Source organism: Octopus sinensis, linkage group LG17 (assembly GCF_006345805.1).
Source record: "Octopus sinensis linkage group LG17, ASM634580v1, whole genome shotgun sequence".
In the NCBI taxonomy this organism is placed as follows: Eukaryota; Metazoa; Mollusca; class Cephalopoda; order Octopoda; family Octopodidae; genus Octopus; species Octopus sinensis.
In genome coordinates this window covers 4,856,134-4,870,043 of record NC_043013.1, presented here as the reverse complement: position 1 = coordinate 4,870,043, position 13,910 = coordinate 4,856,134, and the positions used below count along the sequence as shown (strand labels likewise).

The window sequence follows — 13,910 nt, the reverse complement described above, 5'->3', positions numbered from 1 at the left end:
AGTGTGGAGAGTTGCAGTTTTGGCTGTGAACATGGCGGAGCGTGATTGCGTTTTTGCTTTGCCGGGGAACCTCGACTCTGTTGGGTCAGTCAAGAGACACATCCAGAAAATACTCCAGTTTTTGGAAATTTATGAATGGATGCTTGACATCTACGTGTCGGTAAGGCATTCTATATTATTGATCTATGCGACCACGTGTGTACAATCGCGATTCCACAGAAGAATTTGGTTGTGTAAACAGAAAGTAGGGAGATTCTACATTTCAGCATAAAAAACATTCACGACAAAGGAAGCAACACAGGAATAGGCGTAACTTCGGTATAGGTCCCGGAAGTACCGGATACAGGTACTACTTGAGAACAGTGGTCCCGGCGCGCGCGCTAGCTAGTCATGACTAATCGATCCTTACTTTGTGTTTTTGTGTTATTTACTTTACACTTTTACTCTTTTACTTGTTTCAGTCATTTTGACTGCGGCCATGCTGCAGCACCGCCTTTAATCGAGCAACTCGACCCCGGGACTTATTCTTTTGTAAGCCCAGTACTTATTCTATCGGTTTCTTTTGCCGAACCGCTAATGTGACGGGGACGTAAACACACCAGCATCGGTTGTCAAGCAAATGCTAGGGGCACAAACACAGACACACAAACACACACACACACATATGTATATATATATATATATATATATATATATATATATATATATATATATACGACGGGCTTCTTTTCAGTTTCTGCCTACCAAACCCACTCACAAGGCATTGGTCGGCCCGAGGCTATAGTGGAAGACACTTGCCCAAGGTACCACGCAGTGGGACTGAACCCGGAACCATGTGGTTGGTAAACAAGCTACTTACCATACAGCCACTCATATTTTGTTTAAAAAAATTAATTACTTTGTGTAAAAAATTATCTATTTTGTGTTTTATTTACTTTGCTAGGTAGTCGTAGGATCGACTAGTCACGACTAACTAGCGTGGATGCGCGACTACGCGAGTGCGCGCACCGGGACCACTGTTCTCAAGTAGTACCCCGGATACATTTCAAGAAAGTGTTTTTTTATATATATATGGTGGGGGTTAGGGGTGGGAGAAAAGGGTTTCTGTTATCTTCAGAAATGTAAACAAAGCCACTTCCGGTACTTACGGTACCTATACCGAAGGATCGCTCAGGAATATAAAGATGCCTGAAATTTTCATGAAACAGCATGTTTATGGCACCTATCCTAATCATAATCACAATATTACATATTCGTTAACAGGGCGATCTTTCGTTTTGACTCGAAATAATGTAAACATTGAATTCGGTGATTTCCGTGACCACATGTTGTGTCAATTGTCAGTTGAGAAGAGAAAGCTTATGGGTTGTGCGTGCGTGCTTGTTCCTCTGTGTGTGTGTGTGTTTGCGTGCATGCTTATTCTTGTTTGTGTGCGTGCTTGTTCTGTGTATGTGTGTGTCTGTTCTGTTTTTTTTTTTGTATTTATATGTTGTGGAATGTAGAAATAACATACAGAGGGGATCTTTTCAGTTTGAACGGCAGTTTTTTCTAGTGGTGTCATGAAATTGTCACCCATAATTATGACCCTAGTATCGATCTATTGCATTTCAATCTGTTTTAGGGTTAGGGTTAGGGTATCTTTTTTGGGATCTTTTCCTTTTGAACCACACATGTCAACACAATTTCTAGTTAACTAAACACTTTAAAACTTCGTATACTGGTAGAATGTGTCAAAATAAAACATTTTTTTCTCTTGGCTTTCTTGATAAAATTGTAATTCGTTTGTTTAACGTAGTTTAATTTTTCGAATTTTAACCAATCAATTGCCTCTAATTGAGCTAATGTCATTTGCTGCATCTAAAACTGAGACAACATCCTTTGCCCATGGGTTGGGAACCCTTCCAGCAAGGAAAATAGAACTGTGTGAGAAGCAGTTATGTTCAGATCACAACTATGTATATATATATATATATATATATATGGGCAACACACACAAACGTATACGTACATACACCTATTGCATACATGTTTTTGCATGCCTTTGCTCCTGCCTCTGTTCCACCACCATCTCCTACCCAAGTAGTACCATCAATTGAAGCAAATTTGGCACCTGGACCTAAGTTTTGTAACAGGAATAGAGAAGCCTACCTTCTCTCACAGAGATGTGAGAGTCATATCTCTCCTTTCGAAAAGATGAACAGTTTCGAAACATTGTTTACAAAATAATAGCTGATCGTTTGCGAAGGAGTGTGTCTACAGTCAGCACGTAGGTCTTTTGTTCTGGTAACCTCTGTTCTCTCCCATGTTCACACACGACCAGCTATATATTGCTATGAGTGGAGCAATGGATTCAGCTAATTTGGAAATTAGTTGTGGAGAAACAGAGAATATCGTTTATATTGTGTAAGAAAATGAATGGGATAAAGAGAGTCTGCCAAATGTTGACCCAACAGAGGGACCAGCTATCCGAGTTGATAGTTCCGTGGTAGCTAAGGCAATTAGAAGCATGAAGACAGGGAAAGCCCCAGGCCCATCAGGAATTACTGCAGAGATGCTCAAAATATCTGGCAGTGTCGGCTATAACCTAGTCACCCGTATAGTCAACCAGGTGATACACGAAGGAGTCATACCCAATGACTGGTGTAGCAGCATACTAGTCAACTGCTACAAAGGTAAAGGTGATGCCCTGGATACAAATAATTACAGAGGTATCAAGCTGTTGGATCAGGTAATGAAGGTTACGGAGAGGGTCATAGCCCAACTAATTAGAGAGAGAGTTAGTTTATATGAGATGCAGTTTGGGTTCGTGCCAGGGAAAAGCACCACTGATGCTATATTCCTGGTAAGGCAGCTGCAGGAGAAATACCTAGCCAAAGATAAGCCCCTGTACCTGGCTTTCGTTGACATGGAGAAAGCCTTTGATAGGGTCCCCCGATCCCTCATCTGGTGGTCAATGAGGAAACTAGGGATAGATGAATGGCTGGTGAGGGCTGTGCAAGCCATGTACAGAGACGCCGTAAGTAAGGTTAGGGTTGGCAACACGTACACAGACGAATTCAAAGTAGAGGTTGGGGTCCACCAGGGTTCAGTACTCAGCCTCCTCCTATTTATCATAGTCCTCCAGGCAATTGTGGAGGAATTCAAGATAGGCTGCCCCTGGGAGCTCCTCTATGCTGACGACCTCGCTCTAATTGCTGAGTCACTATCAGAACTGGAGCAGAAGTTCCAGGTGTGGAAGGAGGGTTTAGAATCGAAGGGCCTTAGAGTCAATCTAGCTAAAACCACAGTACTAATAAGTAGAAAGGTAGACAATCCACAAATATCCTCAGGAAGATGGCCCTGCTTGATCTGTAGAAAAGGTGTAGGTAGAAACTCTATAAGATGCACCAAGTGTAAGCTATGGACACATAAGAGGTGCAGCAATGTCAAAGGTAGGCTAACTGGGAAGATAGTTTTTGTATGTGGCAGATGCTCGGGAGCATTGACCTCCGAAAATCTGCAGAAAACAACTTCCGTCACTTTCCGGGGGGAAAAACTAGAAGTAGTTGATAGCTTCCGCTATCTAGGTGACCAAGTCAGTAGTGGGGGTGGGTGCGCTGAAAGTGTAACTGCTAGAATAAGAATAGCCTGGGCAAAGTTTAGGGAGCTCTTACCTCTGCTGGTGACTAAAGGCCTCTCGCTCAGAGTAAAAGGCAGACTGTATGATGCATGTGTACGAACAGCTATGCTACATGGCAGTGAAACATGGGCCGTGACTGCTGAGGACATGCATAAGCTCGTGAGGAATGAAGCCAGTATGCTCCGATGGATGTGTAATGTCAGTGTACTTACTCGACAGAGCGTTAGTACCTTGAGAGAAATGTTGTACCTAAGAAGCATCAGTTGTGGTGTGCAAGAGAGACGATTGCGCTGGTATGGTCATGTGGCGAGAATGGATGAAGATAGGTGTGTGAGAAAGTGCCAATCCTTAGCAGTTGAGGGAACCCGTGGAAGAGGTAGACCCAGGAAAACCTGGGACGAGGTGGTGAAGCACGACCTTCGGACGTTAGGTCTCACCATGGAAATGACTAGAGACCGAGACCTATGGAAGTATGCTGTGCGTGAGAAGACACGGCAAGACTAGTGAAGCCATAACCCGTGGCCCCTACCTGGGACGTAGTCAGTCCACCTGTGCATACCTTCCTTATTGTGACACTTGAGAAGACATGTTGAGGCAAGTGAAAATCAAAATCAAAACCAAATCAAAATAGATGTACATCAATGGAATTTGTATCCTTTATGGTACCAGTGCCGGTGGCACATAAGAAAACCATCTGAACGTGACCGTAGCCAGTACCGCATCGACTGGCCTCCGTGCTGAGGGCACGTAACAAACACCATCCGAGCGTGGCCGTTCGCCAGCCTCGTCTGGCACCTGTGCTGGTGACACATAAAAAACACCATCCGAGCGTGGCCGTCTGCCAGCCTCGTCTGGCACCTGTGTCGGTGGCACATAAAATCACCCAATACACTCTCGGAGTGGTTGGCGTTAGGAAGGGCATCCAGCTGTAGAAACACTGCCAGATCTGACTGGCCTGGTGCAGCCTTTGGGCTTGCCAGACCCCAGTTGAACCATCCAACCCATGCTAACATGGAAAGCGGACGTTAAACGATGATGGTGATGATGATGATGATATAATGTATATATGTATATATATATACGGGCAACACACACACACACATTGCATGCATGTGTTTTGTACGCATATATGCTCGTGTGTGTGTGTGTGTGTGTGACTGAAGCCATTCACACATACATACATAACAACCTCTCACTGTCAATCACTCACTAAAAAGACGAAATTTAAAAAATCTCTTATCTCTCTCTCCCTCCATCTCTTTACACCGTCACTAGAAGGGGACTTAACTCATATTTGCAAACGATCGTGTATTTCTCCAACTTGAAAATTGTTAGAAGTTATGGTTCAAAATTATTTATTGCTATTCGCGGGTGCCTCGGGGGAAAATAATGACGAAAATACAGCTAGGGTTGTGACGAATGTCCTCCTAAAATTTGAGTGACATGCGTGTTAATTTGTGGATGTGCATAAACTGCATTCACGTACACACACACATACACATATCCTGCCTTATATATATATACAGATTCCCATTATGTGCCAGTTTGGCTGTATTAAATAACGGGCAAGCAATCAGAGAGTTTTAGTACTATATAGATAGATAGATAGATAGATAGATAGATAGATAGATAGATGGCTTAAAAAATACAAATTGTTTGTACAGTGAGTATTTATATTTCAGCTTTCTTTAACCCTTTAGCATTTAAACCGGCCACATCCGGCCAAAAGTATTCTGCCTGTTTTATGTTCAAACTGGCCAGATCTGGTCTCTCACACCAGCCCTACAATATCGTTTTAAAAATTAACAGCTACCTCATCAAAATCTCATAGCTACAAGATAATGCATGATTAGTTCAAAACAATTTGGATAAAAAAGGATTAATTTTGGCAGAATAATGCAAACACTAAAGGGTTAAACAGACAATATTTTAACTATTAAAAAATAGGTAAATATTTCATAAAGGATCTGTTCTTACCCTGATGTGAAATAATTTCTTTCCGCAGGTTTTTTGAGTGCATTCAACATATCTAACCTCCAAATCTTCCACAAGCCACTTTTTTGGGAAAAGGAAGGTCTAAAGGGGTGGTGGGGACCTCAGAATTTCCCAGGAAAGTCCAAGTTTCCCACCAATGGAGTTTTGCGGATTTTTTTCTTTTCCAGGTTATTTCGCATGCTTTCAACAAATGTGACATCAAAATCACATATAAACAACTCCTTTACCTAGAAAAGGAAAAATTTGGTTGCTATTTCTAGCACACCCTGCTATGATGTAACAGCTATTTGCAGTAGAGGACTCATGGTAGCAGGGCCTGTTAGAAATAGTAACCAAATCTTTCCTTTTCTGAGGAAAGGAGCTGTTTACGCATGATTTTGATGTCATTTGTTGAAAGCATGCGAAAAAAAACCTGTGAATCAAAATTCCGTTGGTGGGAAACTCCGAGGTGCCCACCACCCCTCTATCCTTTTCTTTTCCAGAAGAAAGTGGCTTATGGCAGGTTTGGAGGTGAGATACATTGAATGCACTCAAAAAAACCTGTGGCAAAAATTATTTCACACCGAAGTACGGTGGCACGTAAAAGGCACCCACTACACTCTCAGAGTGGTCGGCATTAGGAAGGGCAACCAGCTGTAAAAACTTTGCCAGATCGGATTGGAGCCTGGTGCAGCCTTGCTAGCCCTCAGACAAACCATTCAACCCATGCCAGCATGGAAAGTGGAAGTTAAACAACAACGAAGACGATGATGATGATGACATCATTGAAATCCCAATGCTGCGAGATAAACTATGATTAATTCAAAGCAATATGAATAAATAAGCATTACATTTGACAGAATAATCTGAATGCTAAAGGGTTAATTAGTGTTATTAAATGTTGTATATTTCATAAATAAAATGCTATTTCTAAATGTAATTTTCTGTATATTTTGAAGGACTTTTTTGTGTTGAATCACTGGGAGAAACTGCTTCCAAGCTGGCGAGATTGTTTTCAGAAGATGACTGCTTCAGATGTTGCAGAACTTCTTACAGTGAATAAGAACACCAAAAGCAAGTACGAACTTCCTTACATCACACGTAGCTGAATAAAACAGATATCAGTATCTCAGTAGCTCAATAAAACAAACATCTGTAACTCAACCCATTTGAGTTTCCTTTCACTCTTTGTAAAAACACTTATTACAGTTAAAAAAGATTTATTAATATAAGTTGATGACAAAATTCACTTATTATTATGAAGATGTTGGTTGTTTCTTTGTATTACTTTTATTCACAAGTGCATTTATAACATAATGTACTAATACGAAACTTTTTTGTTTTTTGTTTTCAACAGAATCGTATTACCTTTGTCTCTCTTGGCCTATCGTTCATGCACCCAAAGCTTGTCATTGAAAAGGACTATCACATCAGATAAAGGACTTAGTTATGTACTTGAAGCCCTTACTTCAAACACATGTCAGAAAATATCAGCTCACCTGCCTACAATGTATCATGTGACTGATGACCCTACAGTTATTTCAGACATCAAGTGCAGCGGAGGTCAGTATGTATCATTGGATGCTTGCTATCGGAAACATGTAAAGCCTAAAAAGCAACACGAAATCCATCAAATGTCAAAAGTATATACTCACATTTTCTTTTTCGTTTGTGTGACTTATGTATGAATGTGCGTTATATAAATACACACACACCCCACATACTTAGAGAATTCTTAAGATTACCTTCCCTACTCAATTGCCATTTGGTAATTGTGATATCCTTTACAGGCAGAGATAATTTTAATAAATTAAGAATTTATGTTGTATGATACTTGTCTATGATCACATTTATTCCCCTGGCTACTCTGAGTTATTTCTCTTAGCCGTTTCTGTTACACACACACACACACACATATATATTAGGGTACTGAAATGTTATGTATTTCCAAACGAATAGCTCTGAAAGAGGATTTGTATTTAAAGTATCAAGGACATAGCCTGGAGGCTTAATAAGCATTAATCCACCATGCAAAATCATCTCCAGCAGATTGGAACAGTGTATTGAGAAGAGAAGTGGGTGCCTCAAGAGCTTTCTTCTCAGAATAAAGCAGTGCATTCACTAACTTGCAATAATTTGCAATCAGGAATTAAATACCTTTTGTTAATCAAATCTTAAAGATGATGAGAAATGAAAAGTCTGTGAACCATCACATATAGAGCACACGTTCACATCTTGGTGGTTCTTTGCATTAGATCTTTCTTTATTTCCTTTTGCCAACCACAGTTTTCTTTTTGTTTCATTAATAAATTTGTCATTTCTTGCATTTCTTTTTATTTCTTCCAAAGTTACTGGTAGTTCACGCTTGATGTTCCACATCACTTTTTTTGTTTCTGTCTCTGCTGTTAGCATTGCTATTACGGTTTCTTCCAGCAGTTTGTTATTTCTCGGAATTAGCCTAGACAGACCACCAGTCTGTCCCAACAGAATTTTGATTCACACGTTTTTTTTCGCATGCTTTTAATAAATGTGACATCAAAATCATGCGTAAACAGCTCCTTTCCTCAGAAAAGGAAAGATTTGGTTACTATTTCTAGCAGGCCCTGCTACCATGAGTCCTCTAGCTGTTACATCGTAGCAGGGTGTGCTAGAAATAGCAACCAAATTTTTCCTTTTCCAGGGAAAGGAGTTGTTTATATCTGATTTTGATGTTACATTTGTTGAAAGCATGCGAAATAACCTGGAAAAGAAAAAAATCTGCAAAACTCCATTGGTGGGAAACTTGGACTTTCCTGGGAAATTCTGAGGTCCCCACCACCCCTTTAGACCTTCCTTTTCCCAAAAAAGTGGCTTGTGGCAGATTTGGAGGTTAGATATGTTGAATGCACTCAACTTTAACTGACCAATGAAGGCGTGTAATCTTAGCCCATGCATTCTCTAAATGACCATCACCTGTCAATCAGCAAAGTTAATTCAGTGTCAGCCTGTCTCACCTAGTGAGGTTATTTCCTGCCGGCATGTTATGACTTTCATGCCATCTTTGGTCTTCCTGCTTCAGCCATATATAGAAGCTGGCTTTTTCGACCGCCTCCTGTACTCTCCTTATTAGTTTTCACAGCTCAGAGCTAGAAAAAAACAAATCTTCTTTTGAATAGCATTGTCATTTTTCTTTCAATGAAGCCTCTAGCCCTCACTGCCTGGTGGTAATACTCGACATTCCATCCCTGTTCTCTGCACTCTATGATTAGTTTTTCGTACCTCTTCTCCTTTCATTCCTCTGCATTGCTGATGTTCTCTTCCCATGGCACTGTCAGTTCTAGTAAAATTCCTATTCTCCGTTCTCTGTTCCATAGGACTAAATCTGGCCTTTTTGTTGTTTTTATTAGTGGAAATATTACTTGTCTTTCCAAATCCATGGCCACCTCCCAGTATCCCTTAGAGATACACTCTCAGAGTTTCTTCTTGAACATATTACAATTTTTCGTATCTCCTGCACCACATAAACTTGCAGAGATATGAGTCAACCATAGAACAGTGGGTTCCACAGCATAGCATCATTTATTCCCTCATTTTATACAGACCTTCCACAAGTCACTAAAAATTGTGATTCTTGAAAGAACTGACTGATGTAAGCATTCCTCTAGTGTGTCATGATTCCAACATGGTACCACATAAAGAAAAACATATTTGGGCTCATGGAACACTCCTCTAAAGACCAACTGCTCAGGTAGCAAGCACTCTTCCTTGATTGTATTTACATCTTGAGAAGACTTTGCATCTATCTCAACAATCTTCCCAGGACTGCTTGTCTGAACTGAGTTGCAGAACAAGGTTCTCCACACATAAGGCAGCAAGCTGGCAGAATCGTTAGCACGCCGGGCGAAACGCATAGCCGTATTTCGTCTGCCATTACGTTCTGAGTTCAAATTCCGCCGAGGTCGACTTTGCCTTTCATCCTTTCAGGGTCGATTAAATAAGTACCAGTTACGCACTGGGGTCGATAAGATCAACTTAATCTGTTTGCTTGTCCTCTCTGTGTTTAGCCCCTTGTGGGTAGTAAAGAAATAGGCAAGTCACACATATTTCATGAGCATAGCTGTTGTAATCAACAGCTGTGCATTGGCTCATCCCTAGTTCTTCAACACAGTATCAGACTGAAGTGAATTCCTTGACCCATAGTAAAGTTAAAAAAGCAGTTCAGTCCCAATTGGATGGTGCCAACTTCCAACCCTGTATCTTTTTGGACAGGCATACACTTGTTGCATCCTTTTCAGGAGCTCTGCTAGTAGATTCTCTTGTGAAGCATCATCTTCTTCGTATGATGTCTTTTTGTACATAATTTTCTTTTGGGGGTGACCCCATTCTCTTACAAATAAGAAACTGCATCCTCCTCAGTTTTCAGTTTCTCCATCATATTCGAAAAGTTAAACAAGTTGTCTGTAATCATACTTCTATTAAGGTTGACATGGTTTGGGAAAACATCCATTCATTTCTGAAAAAAATCACAAGTGAAAATATCAAAAATGAGGTAATACAAACGTTTAGAAAATAGACATTTGCCAAAGAAAATGTGTAGCTAAAGACAACACATGCGGTTGGAGTTTAAGCAAACTATACCTTGGCTTGTTACGATGGAGACAGACACTAATATATTTGTGGCTTTCGGTTGGATAAAATTATCCAAAATTTGCAAACTTTAACCCTTTCATTACCAACCTGGCTGAAACCGGCTTTGGCTCTGTAGTACAAATGTCTTGTTTTCATAATTTTTGAATTAAAATCTTTCACCAAACCTTAGTCACAATTTATGTTCCTAACACTAGCTGAATGGTAACTAAGTTATTTTACTAAATTCTTTGCTATATTTCAAATTAATTGAAAGAAACACAGAGCATCTCAACAGAAATACAGTATCGAAAGGGTTAAAAGCTATTTACTTTTTATTTATTAATTTAATACAAAATGAATTTCATTATCATAATTAGCATGCAAAACTACATTAGTACACCAAATTAGAAAACACTTGGAACAAAATTAAAAGAACTAAAAACTGTGACAGCAACAGAAAAGATCTCAGAAAATTTCTGAGTTACATATTTATCTTGTAAAAACCATTCTGTTAATTTTGTTACAAAGTTCTTCAATCAAAAATCATTAATTCAGTTGAAGCCAAGTATTTTTTCTGCAAGAAACACTCCTTTGGCTTTATGAACAAACAATGGCTTTTTTTTATGCTAGTTACTTTATATAACAGACATAACTGAATTCCAGAGGGCTTTTCACAAAAATATCATGTATCTGAAAATTGAACCATTTTTATGTTTTGATTTTAATAACACTGAATTTATTTTCAAATTTCAGGTCATAGGTAACTTGTGCCACATCATTAAATGTGACAAAGTAGTGGACGTTGGTGCTGGTCTTGGTCACTTGTCAAGGCTATTAAACTTCAAGTATAATCTAACTGTCACAACTGTGGAAGCTACTGGTGGACATGCTGCCAAAGCACATAAATTTGATTTGTGAGTAATTTCTTCTCTTGCTAATTAACAGTATTAATTTTTAATACCTATTTTTTTAACTGTTATTTAAGTACTTTTCATTGCTGGTATTATTTTAATAGCTCCCCACTATTCAATATGTTGATAAATTACAGTAGCAAATATCTTTATATTGGCCGTTGCCAGCCTTGTCTGGCCCCCATGCTGGTGGCACATAAAAAGCACCAACCGATCGTGGCTGTTTGCCAGCCTCATCTGGCACCTGTGCAGGTGGCACGTAAAAAGCACCATCCGATCGTGGCTGTTTGCCAGCTTCGTCTGGCACCTGTGCAGGTGGCACGTAAAAAGCACTCACTACACTCACGGAGTGGTTGGCGTTAGGAAGGTCATCCAGCTGTAGAAACACTGCCAGATCAGACTGGGCCTGGCGCAGCCTTCTGGCTTCCCAGACCCCAGTTGAACCATCCAACCCATGCTAGCATGGAAAGCGGACGCTAAATGATGATGATGATGATTGTAATACAGTTGCTACACGAGGGTGACCATATTTTGAACTTGGTAGGTAGAAGCAAGGAGAAAGAAAACGAAACTTATATGTAAGAAATCTAAAAACAAAATGTAAAATCATTTGTGTGCACACATGGCAGAGTGTAAACGATTTAAGAGGAAAACTGGATACAAGAAGTATGAGATGTTGAGTACAAAAGAGAAGGCTGCTGGTTTGTTATGTGATGTGTATGGATGAGGACAACTGCATAAGGAAGTGCTGACCTCTGATTGTGGAGGAAACTTGTGGAAGGAGTAGACCCAAGAAGACATGGGATGAAGTGGTGAGAAAGGATCTTCAGATGCTGGGCGTCAATGAGGAAATGACAAGGGACTGGCGGCGGCGGCAACAGTGATAGTAGGGGATGTGAAAGACAGTGGTGATGGTGGTGGAGGGGAAGGCAACAAAGTCAAAGATGTTGATGGCGGTTTTCCTAAGATGTCTGAATAGTGTGTGCGTGGTAGTACTGGTAGTGGTTGAAAACAATCAACAGAAAGAGAGAAAGAGAGAGAGAAGGAAAGAGGTTAAACAGAAAAAAAAATTGTACTGACCCCTGAATGGGAAGACAAAAATGTTGTTTATTTTGCAGTTTTTCAATAAGTTCCAAGTCGACAAATTATATCCTCGTTTTGATGAGAATTGTTCATTGCTTGAAAAATATTGGTCAAGTTTAATAAAATTTAGTATGTACTCAAAGTGTGAAGTGTCATTGTTGGGCTCAAGGCCCTATGAAGTGTCCTCCACAGGAACTAGCTTAAAAGCTGTCCTATTATATGTGTGTGTGTGTGTGTGTGTGTGCGTGTATGTATGTATGCACACACACACACACACACACACACACACACATACGCACATATATATATATATACACATATACATAATGAAAAAAGATTTAGTTAAAAACTTTGTAGTATGCTATGCAAAGCTTGTCCACAGTTATTGGCTACCAAATATCATCATGCAGTGGAAATGCTCCTGCCACTGGATATACATCAGGAATTCCATAGTATGCATGGAAATTATTTAAATAGATAAATAATAGAAAATGGATTGAATGACGTTCTTTATTTAAAATTACAAGTGTTTCAAATCATTTTTACACTAGTAGTACATTGGTAAGATGATATTATTAACTTATTGTGTAATCATCATGATCCATCAAAGGTGTAAGATATGCTTCTTCAGTTAATTGTTTTAACCCTTTAGCATTTAAAGTGACCATCATCATCATCATCATCATCATCATCATTTAGCATCCGCTTTCCATGCTAGCATGGGTTGGATGGTTCAACTGGGGTCTGTGAAGCCAGAAGGCTGCACCAGGCCCAGTCTGATCTGGCAGTGTTTCTACAGCTGGATGCCCTTCCTAACGCCAACCACTCCACGAGTGTAGTGGGTGCTTTTTACGTGCCACCCGCACAGGTGCCAGACGGTGCTGGCAAACAGCCACGAACGGATGGTTCTTTTACGTGCCACCGGCACGGGGGCCAGGCGAGGCTGGCAACGGACACGAACGGATGGTGCTTTTACGTGCCACCGGCACGGAGGCCAGTCGCGGCGGCGCTGGCAACGGCCACAATCGGATGGTTCGCTTACTTGTCACCAGCCTAAATATTCTGCCTATTTTGTATTGAAACTCCCCAGATCTAGTCTCTTACATCTACCCTATAATGTCATTCTAAAAGTATATAAACATATCATCCAAGTTTTCAAAGCTATGAAACAATGTATAATTAATTCAAAAACGGTGTGAGTATATAAGCATCACATTTGGCAGAGTAATCTGAAAGCTAAAGGGTTAAATTTCACTCAGTCTCAGAACGATTACTCAGAGCAGTCTGCTGTTTTCAGTATTTATTCTTGTAGAGAGTGAAGTCACAGTATGATCTAACAAAGAACTTATTTAAAATGACCACCTGAAGAAGTGCATCTTGCACCTTTGATGGATAGTAGTGATTGCACAGTATGTTAATTATATTATCTCACCAATGTGAGTGTAAAAATGTGACAAAACAGTTGTAGTGGTTCAATCCATACTTTTCAATCCATTTTCTATTATATATTTTTTCTATATTAATATATATATGTATATAAAAAAAAAATTGATTCAAGAAGATGGAATGAACAGGCTTTAATCTCAATCACTACAATTGTTTCTGTGCATTGGTATCAGCATATGATAGCCTTTACCCATTACCCTTTGGAGAGCACACTATAAGGTTCTCCAGATGATATACTTTTCTACTCTAGGCACAAAGCCCGAAATTTT

The 13,910-nt window shown here is 39.9% G+C and overlaps 1 protein-coding gene across 1 annotated transcript in view; it reads left to right on the top strand.

Annotated features, from left to right (window-relative positions):
- Nucleotide 1: 1 nt before the first annotated feature.
- The window catches only part of LOC115221019 (protein RRNAD1), a 28,121-nt gene continuing 14,212 nt past the window's right edge, over nt 2–13,910 (top strand). The window contains exons 1-4 of the mRNA XM_029791236.2: nt 2–160; nt 6,553–6,671; nt 6,951–7,236; nt 10,955–11,115. Coding sequence (XP_029647096.1) covers nt 32–160; nt 6,553–6,671; nt 6,951–7,236; nt 10,955–11,115 — 695 coding nt within the window. The 5' untranslated portion in view covers nt 2–31. The remainder of the gene's footprint in view (nt 161–6,552; nt 6,672–6,950; nt 7,237–10,954; nt 11,116–13,910) is intronic.